The sequence below is a fragment of the Lethenteron reissneri genome, chromosome 23 (genome assembly GCF_015708825.2).
Source record: "Lethenteron reissneri isolate LAM-NWPU_2019-01 chromosome 23, ASM1570882v1, whole genome shotgun sequence".
Taxonomy (NCBI): Eukaryota; Metazoa; Chordata; class Hyperoartia; order Petromyzontiformes; family Petromyzontidae; genus Lethenteron; species Lethenteron reissneri.
The window spans coordinates 14,655,814-14,677,474 of record NC_083801.1 but is presented as its reverse complement, the minus strand read 5'-3'; the positions used below and the strand labels follow the sequence as shown (position 1 = coordinate 14,677,474).

At 49.2% G+C, this 21,661-nt stretch overlaps 1 protein-coding gene across 2 annotated transcripts; it reads left to right on the top strand.

Annotated features, from left to right (window-relative positions):
* Positions 1–1,332: 1,332 nt before the first annotated feature.
* PHGDH (phosphoglycerate dehydrogenase) lies at positions 1,333–18,809 on the top strand. Of its 2 annotated transcripts, none has more exons than XM_061557358.1 (12): positions 1,333–1,653; positions 2,300–2,437; positions 9,159–9,310; positions 9,657–9,722; positions 10,216–10,270; positions 10,870–10,968; positions 11,955–12,087; positions 12,724–12,872; positions 13,411–13,563; positions 14,578–14,841; positions 15,279–15,531; positions 17,163–18,809. In XM_061557358.1, exons 2-12 carry the CDS (start codon positions 2,303–2,305, stop codon positions 17,318–17,320), a joined length of 1,617 nt encoding a protein of 538 aa, XP_061413342.1. In that variant the 5' UTR covers positions 1,333–1,653; positions 2,300–2,302; the 3' UTR covers positions 17,321–18,809. The 2 variants fall into 2 exon arrangements, with proteins under 2 accessions (XP_061413342.1, XP_061413343.1); XM_061557359.1 differs by having other exon boundaries at positions 2,291–2,437.
* Positions 18,810–21,661: the final 2,852 nt, after the last annotated feature.

The following is a 21,661-nucleotide window of genomic DNA, read 5'->3' as shown; positions in this document are numbered from 1 at the left end:
AAAGTCCTATGTAATTCACCCAATTCCTGCACTACTACGTACAACTACGAGCTGTCATGTTGCACGAGTTAGTGCGTTGTCTTGACTCGGCTTCTTCCAATTGTAAAATGTGGAATTTCCACTCACAAATGGAGAGATGAGCTCGCTTGAAGGGGTGGGTGGGGGGGAGACTCTCTCTGACCTTTGACACTGACAATGTAAATCGTCTTTGTGCCATTGTCCCCCAATGCCCTCTCTCCGCCTGCCGAATTAACTCATGGACAGGACTCGTAGCGTACGTTAGCCACTGTCTACTTGTTGTTAATTAGCATGGCTATTGTTGAATTCGTAAATGCCAAGGGACGCGACAAACGTACGATCTAATGGATAATAAATTCCGTCTAAAAATGAGAATGCTGCGAAAGGAATGTGGGTAGAGGAAGCTGAATATTGTACCGTCTCATTAATGTTCTCTCAAAGACGTCGGCGATCATTGCCTTCTATTTCACTCTGCCCATGATGTTACTCAACTGATGATGTTGTGCATTAGATACTCCCAGTTGCAATTAAATTGTTAAAATTGCCCGATGTACTGAATTCGCCATCTTCCCTGGCGTCTTGCATCTGTAATCTCCCAGTCCAAACTTTATATTCAGTCTCTTGTCAATAAATGTACAAGATATGCAACTTGTCTTTCTCTAATTCTTCTTCTTCTTAATGTGTACCTGCTGCAATTGGTCATTACTGTTACTCATCTTGCCTGCCCATGAAATGTTTGACATCCTTAAAACACATTTCTGTTGTTTGTAATTTCCTTTGTAGGGCCTTTATAATTGTCCAGCTTTCACATTCGTATACGAGATCAGACCTGCATATGTAAGTCTTGTTCTCATCCATAATACATTTTATAATATAGCTCCCATCTGAAACATATATCTTTGCCAGTGCTATTCTGTTTATCTCGGTCAAATGGATAATTACGAATTCACATCTTCTCTCAATAGGATATGATGATTTGCACGCAACGTACATAGTACTGGATACAAATACTGTGCAATGATAAACTTTAAGACCCACCGAGCTCTATTATGTAGCTCCTTTTCAGAAGCGACTCGGCCACAAATCGGCTTCAAATCGTGTGCCAATGGACATGAGCCAAATACTCCAAACCACAGGGCTCTACAAATATAGTACCGTACCTAAACGATCACCCTCTCGAATCACACACACACACATAATTCTGCACATTGATGCATCATTATGTGTGGCTCTGGCTAAGATGATTGGCACACACCAAGAGGCGTGGCGTGAGCTGGGACCTCTCTCCGCTCCTCCTCCTCCCCTGCCCCCCCACCACGTCCGTTGCACAAAAGCCGGCTCCGCAAGAACGCGTCCCATCTTGCTCCGCTTGCTCGCTCTGCCATCTGCAACGCTCTCTCTCTCCACCTCTCTCCCAAACGATCCCTCGTCTGTCCATCTATCTATCGATCGATCTCTTTTTTTGTCTCTCGCTCACCTAATCTCGCTGTGCCATTGCCGCGTCCGACTGACTTGCACCCTTGCGCGCGTCCGCGTGTTTGCGATTTCATATCACGTACACTACGCAGTTGTGTGCGTGCGTGCGTGACGCACCTTCATCTTTCTAAGTAACCGACGCCTGCTCGCAGATCTCCGGTAACTAGCGAGCACACGTGTGCGTGTATTGGATGGTAGTGATCCGGTTTTTTTTTTATTCCAGATTTGTGTTGTTCGTGGAAGATTGCTGTGTGCTTACGCGTTATGTGCGTGTCCGTCGCTGGCTGCGCGTGTGCGTCCGTGCGTGCCTATGTTGTGCATGTCTCTGCACGTGGAAGTGCCTGTGTGTGTGTGTTGGTGTCTTTGTATGTGTGTGTTGGTGTCTTTGTATGTGTGCGTCGTGTGTGTCCTTTGCATGTCTGCGTGTCTTCAGGCGTGAGCGAGTCTCGTGCATATGTAAGTCTCCGTCCGTGAAGAGTTGTGTGTGTGTGTGCATGTGTGTATCTCTTAACAGTGGGGAGCGGTGGTGTAGCGGTTAGCGCGCTGCGCTACGAACCCGGCGACACTGGGGAGACAAAGGCGGTCGGGCGTGGTGCTGGCCCACCCACCCCCTCGTGTACCGTTCTGGCCTTGATAGGTGCTCGCAAACAGCACTTGCCCCTACAGTCTGTTAAGGCTATACAGGGGATCTTTATCTCTTAACAGACGCGTGTGTGTGTTAGCTATGCATGTTGTAGCATTGTCCTCTGTGCATGTCTGTGAGTGTAACACCACCACCACCACCCTGCCCACCCTGCCCACCCAGCCCATGGCTCTCGCCGTGCGCTCGGTGCTCATCAGCGAGCCCGTGGACCCGAGCTGTGCGCGCATCCTGCGGGGTGGCGGCCTCCACGTGGACGAGCGGCTCGGCATGAGCCCCGCAGAGCTCGTGCAGTGCATCAAGGTGAGTTCAGTCCGGCATCACCACCACCACCATCATCATCACCACGGCTGCCTGTGGTTTCTCGTAATCTGCTCCACCCGGATTCCTTGCCACGTAACTCATCTCGACAGCTCGGCTCGTTTCTCACTGCCTCGATTTCTTGGTCAAAACGGGGGCTTCTCTGTATCGACATCTGCAATGTTTGTTGCACTTCAAATCTGTCGACGTTTGCCCGACTGACTGACTGCCCCCTATCCGGACACACGGGGGCCTCTCGTCCCGAGCCAGCAATTGTTCCATTGCCCCGGTTGCGTGCACAACTTCTCTCGGCTAACCTCGACTCTTTCTCTCTCTCTCTCTGTCTTTCTTTCGTAAGGTTACGATGTCTGTAACTTGCAACGCAGTTTAACGATCAAATGTGTCTACACAATTTGCGGAGAGCCACGTTTGGTCGGCAGAGGGCATTGTTGTTGACCGCAACGGTGGCTCTTTTAAACAACATCCATTTGTACTCTTAGGTTTTTTCGGTAAAGTCACGTAGGTAAAATAAAGAAATAAAAAATCTAAAAAAATAATGAAAAGACTATACCTATATAAATAAATAAATTTAACGGATAAAATAACAAATTAAACAAATCTAGAAACATCCATTTGCTGCATGTCGAACACGCTTCTCAAGACACGCACGGCGTGCGAAAAATGCCGCTATTCAGCGGTGGATTGAGCCACACAAAAAGGGCTGTTGAGTTGCGTATTCAAGACACCATCTGCACCTGGATTCATCACCACCCCCTTCGAGGGTATCCGTTCTCCGTGAGAGACACGCGGATTCGTGTTGCTTGCACTGCACGCTCTGCCCCGCTGTTGCCATGTGGCTGCCACGTGTTCATTCACCGCTCTGCACTGCGCACGTGTTTGTCCATTACTACTACTGCGACATGTGTGTGTGTGGTGGTTATTTTACGCACATATTTCACGAGTCATTTATTAATGCATTGCCTATGAGCGCTTTTAAGTGGGGGATCGTGTGTCCCGGGTAGGGGGGAGAGGGTTGGTGGTTTCCGCTGATCCACGCGTTAAATGTCGCCAGGTCTGCCCTTGCTCTATCCACTGCTGTGTGGAAGACGATGGGTATAATGAGCGCATTAGGATGACATGGTTTTGGGTTAAGGTGCGTATTGAGACCACGCCGATGATTATGATGATGTTGCTGACGATATGTCTGCTGCTGCTGATGATGCTGATGATGCCACTGTTTCTCCTGTTGAATTTTATGTTGGGGAACATTTTCATTTTCGAGGTGAATTCGTTCACGCTGGCGCACCAGGCACAAACGCCTCCACTTCGACTGCTTGGAGTGTTGTGCTGGTTTCTGTGGCATTGCACGCGGTTGCATGGACATCGTGAGAGTGCGCACGCTGCGAGACCATTGTCAGCGGACGCATGAACACCGAACGCGCATGAACGCACCGTTGTAACCTCGTGCGCAGATTTCAATGCGAAGTGCATCAACGGGTGAGGAACGCGTGAACTGCGCTTACGTGAGCCAAGTGTGAACGCATGAACGCCTTTTATTAAACCCCTTTTACCCCAAGTGAATGAACGCACACCGCAAATTATTTGAGCCCTCTCCACCCCCCCCCCTCCCCCCCGGTGCATGAATGAGCTCCGTACAATCTTATTCTTTGGTTCTTTCGGTAAAGTCACGTTAGATAGGTTTTCTTTGAACCTATCTAGGTGACTTTACCGAAAGACTCAAACGAATATGAATTCCTGGCAGTTACGAAAGCTTACGAGTCAAGATGTCTCCGTACAAAATCGTTCCCTTTGCATCGTTGAGGCTGAGCCGCCGCTGGAGGGCGTCTGTAGCCGATGCACGACCGGGGGCTGCTGATGCAACCGCTTGCGATGTTTCTAATCCACCCCCCCCCCCAAGCATCCTCCTCCTGCTACTGAACACGGCCCAATGCTTTCGGGAGGAGGGTGGCCCATGGGGAACCCAGCCTGCCATGCCGCCGCCAGATCAGAGGTTTTACTCCGAGCAATTGGTCGGGTTGCTTCTAGCAGAAATGGTTAAACGTTGCAGAGGGGATGGATCGTTTTTCCTGGCTCGGCAGGTAGAGGGGCGCGGGCTCGCACATGGGAAGGATACGAGTTCGTTTCATAGTTGACCATCATTCCTCCTGGGGGTCGATAAAATCTCGACCGCGTTGTGGGTTGTCAACTTCGGTTTGTCATGTTGGAACATTCGCTCCTGCCGTAGTTGATGTGGAATTTCCGGCAGTCCTCGTTTGAACAGGAAATCACTTTGTCCAAATCGGAAATAAGTTTCTATTTTAAAGGGAATGTCCATGGCTGAAACTTCTTCTTCGGTGAACTTTGACTGAGTCCTGTAATTCATGCTCATGAATTGCATGCAATATGGAAATCATGAAGACATTGACACATTTCTTTTTCAAAGTGTGCCCATTAAATACAGATAAATAAACGTTATTAATTTACATTTTACAAGTATGAAAAATCTAACAAATGGCCAATGACGTCAACGACCATCTAGAGATTGAGGGGGATACTCCTATTGCCCTGTCTCCTTCTCCAATTTTGCTTTCCATAAATTAGTTTTCAAACACATTAACATACTAACTCAACATATACATTGTACACGGTAACTTAATTAAAACAAATAAACATTTGCAAGAAAGATGAGGGATACAGAACAATACCAGATACATTGCATTAATGTAAGTCCAGCAGTGTCTTCAACTGTTGATTTGCAAGCCCAATCATCCATGATCTCTCTCAAAGTGTTCTCTCCATGGCCTGGCAACACTGCCACGTTGTGCCCTCCCACAAGTCCACACCCCACCCCATGTGTCACTCACATCCGTGATGTGCGTGCCAATGGTGTTAAGGATGCGTAATTCGGATATTGCGACATTTAAGAAGTGGGTTGTTGGGAGCAGTGGCGTAGCGGCCCTGGTGCAAATAATTAATGGGGGTGGTGGTGTTTAATCCCCGCCTCCCCCCCCCCCTCCTCGTAGCCCAGCGACTGCCCCCCCCCCCTTTAGGCTCTCTAGGCTATCGTGCAGTCACACCGCCTGCACACTCGATAGTTATGCCACTGCTGCAGCACCATCAAGGACTGAGACCCGCGGTGTCACAGTTCCACGCGTGTCCACTGGGAGGAAATGTGCATCATCATCACCCACTTTGCTCGAATAAAAACAATACATGTCCTTTAAGTGTAAGTGGAGAGGACTAGTGTAAGTTTGAAGTAAATATGTAAATACATGTTTTAGTCGCCATCTGTTGTCTGTCCACTGCTAGACGAAAGCATCTCCATACATTGCTTTTTTGCTGCATATCATGGTCCTGCAAAATACATTTGTAAATAAAACACACCAATTGGAAGCTGAAAAGTCAATGTCTCTGCAATGCAACGGGGTGGCGTGCATCTCTGTAAGTGTCCCTGTGCTATGCTGGAAATTCCACATTCTCATGCTAGCAGGAGGAACCTGTCCATATGATACACAAAGTGTTGCTTGTTTTGTTCCCCTCCTGAAGGCTGATGGTTTGGTTAAAATTCAGCTCCACACCAGGATTTGCGTCTCTTCCAATTTGGCGTAAACTTGCCCGTGTCGAGCTTTAAACCACTGGCATTCTAAACTTGCCAGACCAGTTCTGGATTCGCTGGAGTGCAGTTAAAAGCCCCATAGACATGAAGTGTGTTCAGCACACGTGTCTCCCTCCCGGTTTCGTTCACAAGTGTTTGTTTAACTTTTGATAGATTAATTATTCACTTTGTAACACGAGTTTTGTTCCTGGGTAGTAAGTGTTATTTTATAATTGTTTATGCCTAAAAAGTATAGAAAATGGCTTATTACCCCACAAACTTTGATTTTGTGACCAGGACTTTATGTGAAGGAAAGACACGTGCACACGTTTTCTCATTGAAAATAGGTACATTTCTAAATATCACTGTCATGGTCACAAAAACAAAGTTTGTGGGGAATAACTTATATTTTCTGTACTTTTGAGGCATAAGCAATTAGGAAATAACACTTACTACCCAGGAACAAACAACATTTAAAAAAAAATTATTGCACAGTGTAGTGTCTTACTTCTCAAATGAGTTTTGTTCCTGCATACGTTTCGCTGTAGTTTGTTTAATGGCAATTTACAGCTCTCAGGCCACCGATTTGATGAAGGGCTCCCTCTGCCATGTCAGTGCAAATTAGTGAAAGGTGGGTTGGTGGGGGTAGTGGGGTCCAGGACCGGTTCAGATATGACTCGTCACTGATGTCGGCCGTGACCAGAGCTCAAACTCGCTGTCGTACTGCAGTGCAGGGCCCACTGCACCACCACTCTGCTTTGGCAGCTTGCTCTGGTTTAAGCTCAAACGACTATCCGGGTTGTCATCTCCGTCGGCAGCCCTGAGCCAGTGGTGGAAATTTCACATTCTAATAGCAGGCATCAGTCACAATAGGACTACCATTCCAAGATTCATTTTTATAAATATATACAAATAATGTACAACACTATTCTCTTGCATGCACTCGCTTATACATACACTGGGAAATATGACCTTGTGCGTCATCTGTGGTTGCTCAGTGATACTGCAACTACAATAAGAGTGGTGATGTTTTACGAAAATGAAATAATTACATTGCAGCAATGAACATTTAAACTTATGCATTGGATTAAGTATTTTAAAGTGACTTTTAGGTGTCTCACGGCCTTATGTGTAGCTACAAAATAAGAGCCATTTGTGTTATGGATTGTCTCTTTATTTAAACCTTATGGCGGGACCCCGGGGTCCCGAATAAACGCAAGTCAAAATCGTAATTGATGTGTTTATTTTTGGCGATTCTGTCCCACCGTGCACATAAACGCCGCGACCCTCCTGGCGTGGATAACACTGGTCAACAAAAAAAAAACATTTTTTTCTGGCCTGGACTTTTGCAGGGTGCTGATTCCAAATCTGATCTCAGATTTGCTCTATCACATCTCATTTTTATGCTATCAGCATACCCCATTTTCATTGATTTTACCCGAAATTAGCTCTGTCACTTATGATTGCAAGTTGTTGCGAGTCAGTGACTGCTTTAGTGTTAATATATGGTGCTGTATTTTTAGGATAGTGTGTTTTATAATATAATCTTATGTAGATATCCACATTTAATATTTTTCTTCTGCAGTTTTTATTGAAAATGCAATATTTGATATCTCAAAAACCATGTGATAGACAAAAACTGATGCCAGATTTGGAATCAGCAGCCCAAAATTACCTTAAAACCGTTGGAATAGCTTATGCCAGAAAAGTGTGACCGGTGTAATTCTGTTGTCATGTCGTCCAAGCGCAGCGAGAACGAATGCGCAGAAGAAACAAAACTTTGAAACTTTGACTTGTGCATTGTGTAGAGCTCATCGAGAGGAATAGATTTCTGTATCGTTCGCCTTCAACAGACCTATAATGACGTCGCAACGCAGTTTGTGCGAGAGCAGGGGGCTTATGGGCCCCTGGGGTCCCGCGATGAGGTTAATTTCACTGTTTTTTGTCCTTCAGTTCAGTCTAATGAGGTTTCTGGGTAGCTCGGCGATTGGAGATGCTGAGCTGGCCTTGCCGAGATCCAGGGTTTTAATCTGGGTTTCAGCCACCCGTGACCAAACCAGCTTCTCAAGTATAGCTCTTGCGCAGTCATCGATGGCGGTGCAAATGTATAAGTCGTTAAATATGGATTTTCACCTGATTTAGATGAAATTCCACCTTTTGAGAATGAAAGCTTATTGAGTTGACTGCCATGCAATCAGTTTGACTGCAATGGCATGTGATAAAATGCCCTCCTAGTTTGTGAAATCAAACAAGTTCATCTGTAATGGATGTTAGGAGTAGTTCGATGATATCTCTCCATGGGCCATTCTCTAACACACCACCGAGTTTTATTTCTCCGCGTTCTAGATGGATATTTCAGATCATGACATGGACTAACATTCCAAAAGAATAAAAAGCGAGAAGTTGTTATAATCCACTGGAGACAAACTTTATCCTGTTCCATCTCCCGTCATGGTGCATTGAGGCACAAACACAAGTCATCTGGGGTTGCTACAGTTTCCACGATCACTGGTCCTTGATGAATGAATGGCTTGGAGCCCGGTGAATTCCTTTTGAAGGTCTTGCCTGGAGTTGGCACCAGCAGCTGCCTGCGCTCACACAGGGACATTAGGGAACCTCGGCTAAACCAAATTCCTCACGCCTGCTGCTCCGTTTAATTGCTTTTTACTGTAGGAAAGTGTTGTATCATGTGATTGCGCTGTTGTCCAATAGAAATGTACTTCATGAATTGCTTCATAATTTAAAATCTATTTATTGCGTTCACGATGCATATGTCAAATCGATCGTGTGAGACTTTATTATTGTATTTGTACGTGTTTGTACGTGGGAGTGGTGGCACGGTAGTTATCACACCACAGTACGAACCCAGTGCTAGCCATGGCTGACGTCCATAGCTTGTAATATTGTATTCAGTCCTCGGCCAACTCTTCACCAACCCACACTTACCAGCATCGTGAAGTACTGGTCAAACAACCGGGTTGTGTCAGCCTTCATCGAGAAGTGGTTTGATCAAGGGCTGAACATTATAATTGTGATAAGAACTCAATTTATTGGTTTATATCTGCTTCCCCCCCCCCCCCTTTACCATCCCGCACGTACTGCTCGTAAATCAAGGCGTTGTGTTTGTAGGACTACGATGCGCTGATCGTTCGCTCGGCCACCAAGGTGACGGCGGAGGTGCTGCACGCTGGCGAGCGCCTGCTGCTCGTGGGGCGCGCTGGCACGGGGGTCGACAACGTCGATGTGGAGGCGGCCACGCGGCGTGGGGTCATCGTCATGAAGTACGCGACCTGTGACCCACGCGCACATAACCCCTGATCGACGCATGTGGCCTTTGATGCGCGTAACCTTTTGACTGTCGATCGAGACCCCCCCTCATCGATGCGCGTTAACCTTTGATGATGCACCTTACCCCTTGACCGATGCCATGGTCGTCTCATTCCACGATCGAGATGCCTGTGACTTCTGACCCCTGACCGACACTCGTGTACCCCCTCGCTTTGACATTTTATCTCGCGCTCGCCCTTACCCATGTCATCTACGCACACACACGCTGCATATTGTGTGTGCGTGTGCTGACTCGGGGCTTTGCGCTGCGTGTGCGTGTCCTCGCGTGTGGGTGTGCAGCACCCCTGGGGGGAACACGATGAGCGCGGCAGAGCTCACGTGCGGGATGCTGCTGTGCCTGGCACGGTACGTCCAACCCCCCCCCCCCCCACCCATGGGCGAGGGTTAGGGTTGGGGCACGTGCACAGAGGTATTGTATGATGACGCAGTTGCTGGAAGGTGGCAGGTCGTAGTTTTTAGTGCATCACGTGACTGGATACCGCACCACATTTCGCCAAAATCGCCGATGGCATCCGCACTCGCGCTTATTGACTCGTGGATTTCGGGAGCCGACATTCGCCCGCCGATTTGAACACTTCTTGGAGAAAGATGAGAATCTCGTCACGCAGAAAAGCATGTGCAGACTGAAAAACAAATAGGGGAGTATAAATGATGCATTGCTAAATGTGATTTATAGGTAGAAAAAGGTGCGATTTGACCATTGGATCGGAGCTCCCATCGTGCCCTTGTCACCATGGGGTACAGCTGTTGCTCCATGACCCTGACTGCGATCCTGATTCTGACTGCGACCACGTGACCCTGACCCATAACCGTTCCCTCGCGATCACCTCTCCTGCAGGTTCATCCCCCAAGCGATGGCCTCGATGCACGAGGGCAAGTGGGAGCGCAAGAAGGTGAGCATCACCTCTCAGAGGGCATCAATGTGGGGGTGCAGCTCGGGTTGGGACGGTGGTGTTGGGCTAGAGTCCAGATTGGGGTTGGGTTGGTCCTTAGGTTAAGGTTAGGTCAGGGTTTGTGATTCGGGTTGTTTTGGGACCTCCTTTGCCAGTACCAAAATATGAGAATAGGTTTTTCCTTTTTTCTGGCAACAAAACAAGTGTTAAGATGTGAAAACAGCAACTTAACCCTTTTAAAAGGAATCGTGGCTGCATTAACCACAATACTTGCGGTCAGAACTTGTGGTCAGAATGCAAACAGTTTGGGTGGGTTGGGTTGGCGTGAGAAGGTGAGACTTCAGGTTGGCGTTGGTGGTAGGGTTTGGCATGAAGTTGGAGTTTATTGATTTTGGAGGATGAGGTTGGGGTCAAGAGTTGGGGATAAGGTAGGGTTATTATGGTAGTGGTGTGAGATTAGGTTTGGCATTGTGGTTCCGGTTGTGGTTAGGGTTATGGTTGGAGGCCAGTGGTTTGAATAAGAGTTTTAGCAAATTTGATCGAGTGTCTGACGAGGCCTCCTTGCCCTTGACCCCCCACGTCCTGTGTTGTCCCCACAGTTCATGGGCACGGAGCTGCTGGGGAAGACGCTCGGCATTGTGGGGCTGGGCCGCATCGGCCGGGAGGTGGCGCTGCGCATGCAGGCGTTCGGCATGACGGTGAGAGCACCGCGTCACACCGCCCGCCAGAGACGGTACACTCGTGGGATTGCAGAATAAACGAAGCGTCATGATAAATATTATTTGTGTTAGTGTTTATCTTGTAAAGTCACACTAAACGAGTGTATGGGTGTGTGCGTATATGCAGCGGTAGTGCAGTGGTTAGCACGCTGCGCTGCGAACCTGGAGACCCGGGTTCGATTCCCACTCATGGCCAACATCAGTGAGGTTTATCTGAACCGGTACTGTGCCTCCCCTGTTGTGGTGTGTACACATCACCACTGGGGAGACAAAGGCGGCCGGGCGTGGTGTTGGCCACCCACCCCCTCGTGTGCCGTGCCGGCCTTCATAGGTGCTCGCTATCAGCACTTGCCCCAACAGTCTATTAAGACTACACGGGGGATCTTTATCTTTATATATGCATGCGGGTGTAGCCGTTGGCATCGTGGTTGTTGCACTGCACTAGTAACCTTGTTTCCTGAGTTCAATTCCCGGCCGCAGCTGACATCGGTAGCAACGGCCTGAGGTGGACTTTGTTTAAAATGAGTACCTGGTGCACGGTGTAAGACAAAGGCAGCCAGGTGTGGTGCTGACCACGCCACTCATTTGTGCACCTTGCCAACCTTATAAGGTGCTCCCTAACATCACTTTCCCCAAATAGTGTAAAAGGCTATTAGGGGAAATCTTTGTGTGTATGTATATATATACGTGCACGTGTGTGTGTATGTGGGAGAGCTGTAGTGTAGCGGTTAGCGCACTGCGTAACGTACCCGGCGACCCGAGTTCAATTCTCGCTCTCACGGCCAACACCAGTGACGATACTTGGTGCGGTGTGTAAACATCGCCACTGGGGAGACAAAGGCGGCCGGGCGTGGTGCTGGCCACAAATCCCCTCGTGTCTACTTTCATCCTTCATAGGTGCTCGCTAGCAGCAGTCCGTTTTGGCTAATAATGGATTTTTTGTGTTTTTTCGTTGCATGCTCAAGACCATCGGCTACGACCCCATCATCCCGGCGGAGGTGTCGGCGGCATTCGGAGTGGAGCAGCTCTCACTTGAGCAACTGTGGCCCAAGTGCGACTTCATCACCGTGCACACCCCACTCATGCCCTCCACCACCGGCAAGTGCACACCTACATGCTTATGCACGACACAAAGACCAATATCCTGCGTGTCGCCGTTAACAGGCTGTTGGGGCAAGTGCTGGTTAGCGAGTGTCTGTTAAGGCCGATACGGCGCACAAGGGGGGTAGGTGGCCAGCACAACGCCCAGCCACCTTTGTGTCCCTAGTGTTGATGTTTACACAAGGAGTTTAAGGCGGAGTCGACCTAGGGGAGGCCCAGGACCGTTTAATGTATTCGTCACTGTTGCTGCTTATGAGCGGGAATTGAAATGGGATTGCCGAGTTCGTAGCACAGTGCACTAATCACTGCATTTCTGCACCCCAAACATACATACACAGCCGCACACACACACACACACAGCCGCATCTCCATACGGAAATGCACAGGCGCACGCACAGGCGCACACAGAGATGACGCGCAGCTTGTTGGAGTACCCCTTCATGTCTCGCCTCCTGCTACCTTGCGCCTTCCTGTGCCATGAGAGTGACCGTGCGTATGTGCATGGTCGCATGTGACCTTGCTCGTCTCCCTTCAGGGTCTCCTGACCGATGCCAGGTTCTCTCGGTGAAAGTACGTACGTACGTGCGTGCGTGCGTACGTATGTTTGACGGCGCTCGTCCGCTCACCCCGCAGGCCTCCTGAATGACGCGTCGTTTGCGCGCTGCAAGCGCGGGGTGCGCGTGGTGAACTGCGCGCGTGGAGGCATCATCGACGAGGACGCGCTGCAGCGCGCGCTCGAGTCTGGGCAGTGCGGGGGCGCTGGGCTCGACGTCTTCATTCAGGTGGGGCCCCTACCCCCCTGCCCCCCGGGTCAGGGGTCATGGGTAGGAATCGGATCATGGTTAGGCATAGTGTTAGTAACAAAGGCTGTGGTTGGGATTAGTGTAGGTGGTGAGTTTTGTTCTGGGTGAGAGTGTTAGAGTTGGGACTAAGGAAGGGCTTAAAATTCAGACATATATCCAGATTTAAAATAGGATTAGTGTTAGGCCTTGTATCAGAGTTAGGGATAGGAATATTCATGGCTAGTACTTTGATTAAGGTTAAGACGTGGATTATGGTCAAGTCTGGGTTAGGTTAGGCTAGGGTTAGGGTTCGAGCTGTGGTTGCAGACAGGGCTGCATGTCTGTCTTAAAAACATTTAATTCCCTCGTTCAGATTGAGAGCAGCATGATGTCATTGCATAGCTACTGCAAAATAAACTCGCGTCATTTATAGTGACCCCGTCGTGTCTGGTCGCTGTGATTGTTCGATGCCGCCTCAGTCTCCTCTTCACCGTTCTCCCCTTCCCCCCTCGGCGCGTCTTCCACCCCTGGAACGCAGGAGCCCCCGACGAACGTAGCGCTGATCCGACACCCGCGCGTGGTGTGCGGCCCCCACCTGGGCGCGAGCACGCACGAGGCACAGAGCCGCTGCGGGGAAGAGCTGGCGCAGCAGGTGGTGGAGCTGGTACAGGGCAAGGCGCTGGTGGGCGCGGTGAGGAGAGACTCGGCTCCGCACCCACAACTCCGCGCACCGCAACAACCTACAACCAAAACGCCACGGGCTGTAACCGCCGCTTTCAAACACCGCAATTGCAACCTCAAACGCCACGACCGCAATGCAATCCACAGCAACGCAGCCGCAATATCAAAGAACACGGCTACGGCATCGAATTCAACACGAAATACCACAAGATGCTCTCTGCACCTAAACTGCCTGACAGCAGCAGGCTGAGGCAGTTTCAATTTGGCGTATCCAGGAGAGGGCGAGCGTGACGTCGCGATCCGGCCTGTGAGGGACTTCTCATCCCTTTCCCGTTCCGATGACGTTCCGATTACGCACGTTTACTTCATCGGAATGGAATCGATTGGAAATTGAATCGAATTGTAAAAGCCCATGCGAGAGGACGTGTGGCGCACTTTGGCGCCAGCTATCATAGAGGACGGTAGTGTGGTGAGTACAGTACAATCATCTCTACACAACAAAAAGGCTCAGTCCCTTTTACACGCACCTTTACATCATCCGCACCTAGTTTACACAACAAAGACTCATTCCTAACAGCGTGCTTCAGCCGCACTGAACCTCACTAAAATAATATTCAGGGCCTACCTTGGCTCCTCCCACCCTCAACCAGTATATATACAAGGACTGTTTTCTTGGAATTTCTCTCACTTGATACAGCTATCGTGCTGTGACGGTTCCACCTGAAGACGGAAGCTTGTGTTGCCTCCGAAACGTCGTGATTTTAATTTAATTTTAATTTTATTAATTTGAATTTTTTGTACCTACGTGACTTTACCGAAAAAACCTAAGAATATGAATCCTTGCAGTCACGAAAGCTTCAAATCTAGAATTAAACAGTACAATGTCTTTTTAAAACACCAGCGGCCTCTCTAAATAAAATCAATGCTCACCGCTTACACGTTCCGAGATTCGATGGTGAATGGGACCCACCCTGCAACTTGTAGACGTCTTAACAAGACTCTGTCCCCCCCGCCCCCCGCGCAGGTGAACGCTGGGTCTCTGGGCTCGTCCCTGGCCCCCGAGACGCGGCCGTGGGTGAAGGTGGCCGAGTCTCTGGGCGCGGTGGCGCGGGCGCTGCTGGCGCAGGGCGTGCGCGGGGCGAGCGTGCGCGTGGCGACGCACGGCGACGCCGGGCCCGCCGTGGCGGTGCTGGCTCCGGCCGTGCTGACGGCTCTGCTGCGCGTCGACGGAGAGAATCACCTGAACCTCGTCAACGCAGCCATCTTCGCCAAAGAGGCCGGGGTCACGGTGAGGGATGGCTCGCGCGCGCGCGCTCTGAGCGTTAGGTCCGTTCGTCCAGAAATGATTAACCAACACAGAGGCAAATTAAGTTTAAACTCGCGTTCCTGTGGGGGACATACTCGACTAATTAAATGTATTTAGGCAATGTCCAACAACGAGAGCGTACACTGTCACCAGTGGCAGAGCACGTGGTAGACTGATGCAGTTGCTGAACTTGTGACCTTCAAGTCAGTCTACCACCTGTTCTGCTAGAAGCAGCTTTGAGAGCTCTCTTATTTTTGGACATATATTTTCCGAGACAAATTACTTCGGAATAAAAACGGTGTTCATTTGTAAAAAAAAAAAAAAGTTTTTCTTTTTCATTAGGCACCCCCCTTACAAAAGTCTTTTATCCCCCCAAAATCAAAACGTCACCCGCTGCCTATGTCTGCCTATGTCTGCAGGTGTCGACGGCGCACGAGGCGTCTCCCCCGCAGGGGCTGGAGCCCTCCTCCACGCCCTGCCTCTCTGTGGAGCTGCAGGGCGGCGCGGGCGCGGGCGGCCCCGCCGTTGTGCTGGTGGGCACCGCGCGGGGCGACCAGCCGCTCCTGCTGGCCGTCAACGGGGCCTCCTTCCTCCCGGCTGGCGCCACGCTCGCTGGCGCCGCCCTGCTCTATCGCACCGCGCCCGGAGCGCACGCCTTGCCGGCGGTGGCGGGTAGGTGTGGTGGTGGGGGGGGGGGGGGGGTCCCATCACGGGACGGGGAATCCAGTTGGGAAATCTCGCAGGGCGGTGCCGTCACCCATTAAAGAAAATTGGCCGGGCTGCACGGCACGCATTCACCAGGGCGTCGTCCGGTGATGGCAATAGAAGCAGCTTGGGGTGATTTGTGTTTGGATAGTCTGTGGCTGGTGGCGATGGGGGGGGTTCTTTTCTCCCAGTTTTATTCTAATCGTGCGATCGGCATCATATGGTGAGACAATCCCTTAAGAACTCGCGCAGTGCATCACACCCTCACCCGACCCCCGTTTGTTACGGAACATCTCAGTCTTAAGATAACGTTTCCTCTGAGGTCCCTTGAAGTGTCTTCATAACATGCACCAGGGGGCAGCACTTTCCAATGCACAATGCATGTTGCTCCAACCAATATAATTTTTTTTATTGATTCTCAAAACTAGAATTTTACCCAAATGAAGCGCACAACCTAATTCAACAGTCATTTGTGACTGGGCTCATGCTTACGACACTTAAGAAGCCAGTTTAATTATGGGTGATTCAAATCCGCGGTCTTAGCAGTGCTGGCACAATGCTCTAACGTCTGAGCCACCACTGACACCATGGTGATTTTAAGTTGGGCAAGACTCGGCGCAAACAAAGAAAATGCAACAAAAGCTGAGGAGTAAGCACTTTTAGAATTATACAAAGAAACAGAAAGAGGAACTTGTTGATCGGATAACCTATGTAGATGATAGACAGCATACCGACAGTTAAGTACAGTTAAGTAGACGTGGATACAACACATCACGGCTGGAAGGATTGATGGCTGATTTACGATTGGCAGCCAACCCAGGGAACGTGCCCGAGGAAGAAGGACCACCATAGGTGAAGCATTGCGATCAGCTCGCTTGTGCGCATGAGTGAGATCGATTGTAGCACCAGAAGACCATCAGTGATGGAGATGTCGTGGAGAGGTCTTCATCCAGCAGTGACTGCTGGCGATGCAGACTTGGCACCACGGTGGCGAGATGTTACATACCTCGCCTGGTATACAGAAGGTTGTTGGTTCGATCCCAATCCCAACCCTGACGCCTCTGTATATTTGGAGTTTGCATGTTCTCCCTGTGGTCGCATGGAGTTTTCTCCAGGTCCTCCAAATTTATAAACATGCGTTTAGAGAAGTGGTTCTTGACCTGTGATGCATGCACCCCCTGGGGGTGCGAGATCTCCTTTCTGGGGGTGTGAGACATGCCAGATTTTGTTTAAAAGCGAAATAATCGAAAACGCTAATTAAGCAACAGGTATGTAAGTACATCTACTGTGTTTCATCAAACCTATGTATTGACATATTTTTGTTTTTTACGATTGAGAACCAGGCTGCAGTAAAGGTTAAGAACCACTGGTTTAGAATATTTGCCTGAAATATATTTCCACTTGGTAGAGCTATCATTTGTGGCAATGTCTCTTCTGAAAAAGAGCTAATATAGGTCGGTGGGCCTCGCCTAGTAAAATAACACGTTTTTAGTTTCGTAGTTTAGTTGGTCAACGCTGCTGGGAGGTGCACGCTGGGCTTGCGAGCGCCGCTGGCCCCCGCGCTGACGGCTCTGTGTGTCCCCCCGTGTTGGCTACAGGAGTGCTGGCGGCCCAGGGTGTGGAGGTGCGCTCTTTCTGCGTGTCCGCTGTGGGAGAGGATGGGGCCCAGTGGGGGCTCCTGGGCCTGTCAAGCCCCACGGCCACTCTCGACGGACTCGCAGCACACGTCAAGAAGGCCGTGCAGATCCAGTTCTGAGCGTGGCGTGGCTGCATCATCACCATCATCACTGTCATCTTCACTCTCATCATCATCGTCTTGATGTCGCTACTCCTATTACAGCATCTTAACAACCATCATATTATAAACTTTACACTTGTTATGACGCGATCGTAATCACACTTGTCAACATCACACTTGTCAACATCACACTACCATCATCATCGCCGTCATCACATTACCATCACCATCACACTATCATTATCTTCACACCGCTGCAATCGCATCATCAAGGTCACACCACAATCTTCACATCATTATCACATGATCATTCACACTACCATCATATGATGATGTTGATCACATCACAAACATCACCACCAACTTTCCTCCACCACAATCACAACTACCACTGTAATAACACCACCACCTTCACACCCACATATTACGTATGTATATGTATGTTGAAGTTATCTCACATCGTACAGAGCCAACCGTGCAAATCGGAGATGCGGATGAAGGACAACAAACTAATCTCGACGACAAACATCACCACCACACACCGCGCTAGAACCCCCCCCCCCCATGTCTTGCTGTGTCCCACACCAGCACGGCAGGTCGAGGAGACGTGAACGGCTTTAGTGTGTGTTTGTGTTGTCGCTTGTCCTGTCCTCCAGTCCTCGCACAGGGGTATGATTCGCGTGTTGGCGGAAAACTGTTTCTGCTGGTTTTTGACAAAGAATTGGTCCGTTTGGTGGTAAAAATAGCATGGGTTTGACCTTATTTCTATCATCCTATACTGCTCAACCAGTGCATGAAGTCGGCCCTGGGTGTGTGCGATGTGCAGCAACTTCTTTGGTAGTGAACGGAGAAGATGGGAAAATTCAGACAGGTGTTCCATGGCGTACGGAGCGGATGCAAAGGGGAAGGGGAATGGAGCGGAAGGACAGCGGGTTGAGAATCCTCAACGTGATGATGTTCTCAAGTTATTGGAAATTTCCAAACATGGCCAGTTGCAGGTGGTCCAGTTGAAGCAAAGTTGTTACCAGCTTCGTTTATGCTTCGAAAACAAAGCACTTAGTATAGACATTGAATGTTAGAAGTTATTCCTAGTGCCATTGTGACCGTCGGGTTTTGCGGGGGACAGTGCTGTTTGTTTAGTTGTTATTTTAGCCATTTTTTACGATGGTTGCACTAAATGCTGTCTCTTTGGCCACATTGACCATTGGGCCTTCAGCCATGCCAATGGGACGTGCTTAGTCTGAACACGTGTGGAGCAGACAGCACTGCCCTCTCTCTACCTTAGCTCTTCTCGGCAAAGGAGAGGCCGCTCGGCTTGAATGTTGACCGGTCGCGTCAGTCGCTCTCGGCTTGTATCCAAGCCACCGACGGTTGTCTGTCTTGTGCCGTTTTAAATGTGTTTATTTGTACTTATTCATAGCCTGCTTAGAGTTGTGTTGCATCTGAAAGATGGAATAGCATTTGTTTAGATCATTAATGTTTAGAATAAAAAGCTCAAATATTTAAAGGTTTACACTCTTTTATTTTTGAGTTTGTGCCACTATGAATGTTCTCCTTTCAGATTGATAAAGTTCAACAAGGTGGGCCGATCCATGGCTCTCGTGTCAAGAATGACGAGCCGACATTGATGAGGTCCAGGGTTTGAATGCACATTTCAGCCACCGACGATTCGGCTGGGTTCTGAAATGTAGCAAGATGGTCTAATCCTGGCTACCAGTAACTGCACACGAATTCCATTCACGCTCAATATGCCTTTTCACTTAATTTGGCTCCTCATTCAAAATCACCATACGAAATGTATTAACGTCGAACAGACATTGATTAAACAGACTCCAAAATACAGAAGGGGGAGGAAATCAAAGGAGGGAGGGACGTTGCACATCAATTGGCAATTTTATTCTGACCAGGATAACCTCGGCCATCGCGCTTGGAAAACACGTGGTCAAGCAGGGATATATACCAAATACTCCTGCTCAGGACTTTGTAATACCCTCTCGTCATCTCGTTTTTAGAGGTCTTACGACTGCTGAATTCAGGAAACGTATTCGCTCTTATCTATCACACCGTCGGTAGTGCAGTTGCTGGCTGCTGAGCGATTTGGGACCTGTGCTCAGAAACTGATTTCAAAGAAAAAAAATCCCAGGAAGAGGAGAATGAAAAATACGAATCTGAAGAAAGGTAATTGGCTTATCGTATGGCGAGTCTAACCATGATGCAGTACTCTTGGACGTTTAGTCCGCAGTACTGATGGTGGACGATCTAGAAAACAAACTTCCGAGGTGAGAATAACCGATGCAGAACAGATGCAATTAAAGTATCGAGCCTGGTGCGTTCTGAACATGCGGGCAATGACCAAAGAGCGTACTGGTACGTTTCTCATCAAATAATTCGCGGGCCGTTACCAGACGAGAACAACTCGGGGAAGGAATGGAAGAGATTGCTGAGCTTCCTTTGATTAGCAGTGGGGAAGTAACGGGGCCGACATTTGCTACAATGTCGATGTTTGACCCAACGCACATTTATGAAATCAACACTGTGGAGAAATTCTAGATTTGAAGCTTTCGTGACTGCAAGGATTCATATTCTTAGGTTTTTTCGGTAAAGTCACGTAGGTAAAAATTAAAATTAATAAAAGTAAAATAATAATAAAAATCACGACGTTTCGGAGGCAACAAGCTTCCGTCTTCAGGTGGAACCGTCACAGCCACGACAGCTGTATCAAGTAAATGAGAGATTACAAGAGATACCACTCCGTATATATAATGGTTGAGGGGGGGGGAGGGCCAGGAACGGCCCACTTTTTATTATTATGGTAAGGTGTGGTTTGAGACTACGGCTAGACTGTATAACAAATGACTGAGCCTGTATTATGGTGAGAAATGCAACTTGTGTGAGTCTCAACCGAGATAATCTAATTCCATGAAAAGAGGCTTTGCCGATGAGAGGCCAGATTGAAATGCGTTTTACTAACACGACTCCCTACGCCTCGCACCTCTACTCCACCCCTCCCCACCGACATCACGGAGACTTTATACTCCTGTGCAGGGCTCCAGAGGCGAGCACGTGCGCGTGTGTGCGCGTGTGAGCGTGGGCTGCGCTTGACCTCGCTTTGCCAAAGCTCCACGTGCATGTGTTGAAATCTCCCTTTGTTGGCGAATACAACGCCGACTTGGTTAGAGCAGTGTCATACACACGTGTAGAACTACGAGCGTGTGCAACCTCCATTTAAGTTGTGTGTTGCACGTAACAAAACACGCTACGGGGTATGCACTCGTGTATACGTTGCGATGAGGTTTGTCGACATTTCCAGATTTGGATCGTGCTGATCATTGGGAGTTGTTTGACCGTACTTTACCACGCTCGCCTGTGTGGATTTGGTGAATGGGGCGGCCCAAGCAAGAACGGTTCGTATATATATTACTGTGGCCGAAAATGGAACTCGGGTGGCTGAGTTTGGAGCGCAATACCCTAACCACTACGCCACTGCTCACCCCACCGTTCATTAACACGGTTAAAGATGTTTTCGCTGAAGGCTGCCTAGCGTGTGTGCGTGTTATTTAATCTCGGTTCACGCATAACGCACATGCATTTTGAACTTCTTTCGCACCGTACGTAGCCAACCGTGGTAATCGGAGGTGCGATTGAATAGCAACGAACTAAACACCAAAAGCAGTTCTACAGAAATAAGTTTTCAATCTATAAATGAGTTTTCAATCTGCCCAGTGACCTGCCAGGTAATCTAGTTAGTTAGAGGCCGAGTCCACCAAGGGGAGGACCCACAGCCGGTTCAGATGTCACTCGCCACTTGTGAGACAAAGGCGGCCACGTCATTCCCCTCGTACAGCACTTGTCCCAACAGCCTGTGGAGGCTACACGGGGGGTCTTTGTTCTGCATGGTTTGTGTTGCGTGTGTGCTGTGTGTGTTCCGTATACACAGCACACATGTATGTCTGTGTGTGCGTGTGTGGTGAGCAGTTATGGGGAACGGTAGTGTAGCGGTTAGCGCGCTGCGCTATGAACCTGGAGACCCGAGTTCGATTCCCGATCACGGCCAACACCAGTGATGATTATCTGAACCGGTCCTGGGCCTCCCCTAGGTCGACTCAGCCTCAAATGAGTACCTGGTGCGGTGAGTAAATATCACCACTGGGGAGACAAGGGCGGTCGGGCGTGGTGCTGGTCACCCACTCCTTGTGTGCCGTTCCGGCCTTCATAGGTGCTCGCTAACAGCACTTGCCCCTACAGTCTGTTAAGGCTATATGGGGGTTATATGGGGGATCTTTTATCTTTGTGGTGAGCAGTGCGCTCCGAACCGGCCACCCGAGTTCCATTTCCGCTCGTGGCCAATATCAGTGGCAG

Bases quoted from the DNA above. Each gene is read 5' to 3' on its own strand.
- PHGDH (XM_061557358.1), top strand. From the start codon at position 2,303: ATGGCTCTCGCCGTGCGCTCGGTGCTCATCAGCGAGCCCGTGGACCCG. The intron at 12,088-12,723 runs GCAAGTGCACAC...CTCACCCCGCAG, and splicing joins ACTCATGCCCTCCACCACCG to GCCTCCTGAATGACGCGTCG. The intron at 13,564-14,577 runs GTGAGGAGAGAC...CCCCCCGCGCAG, and splicing joins GCAAGGCGCTGGTGGGCGCG to GTGAACGCTGGGTCTCTGGG.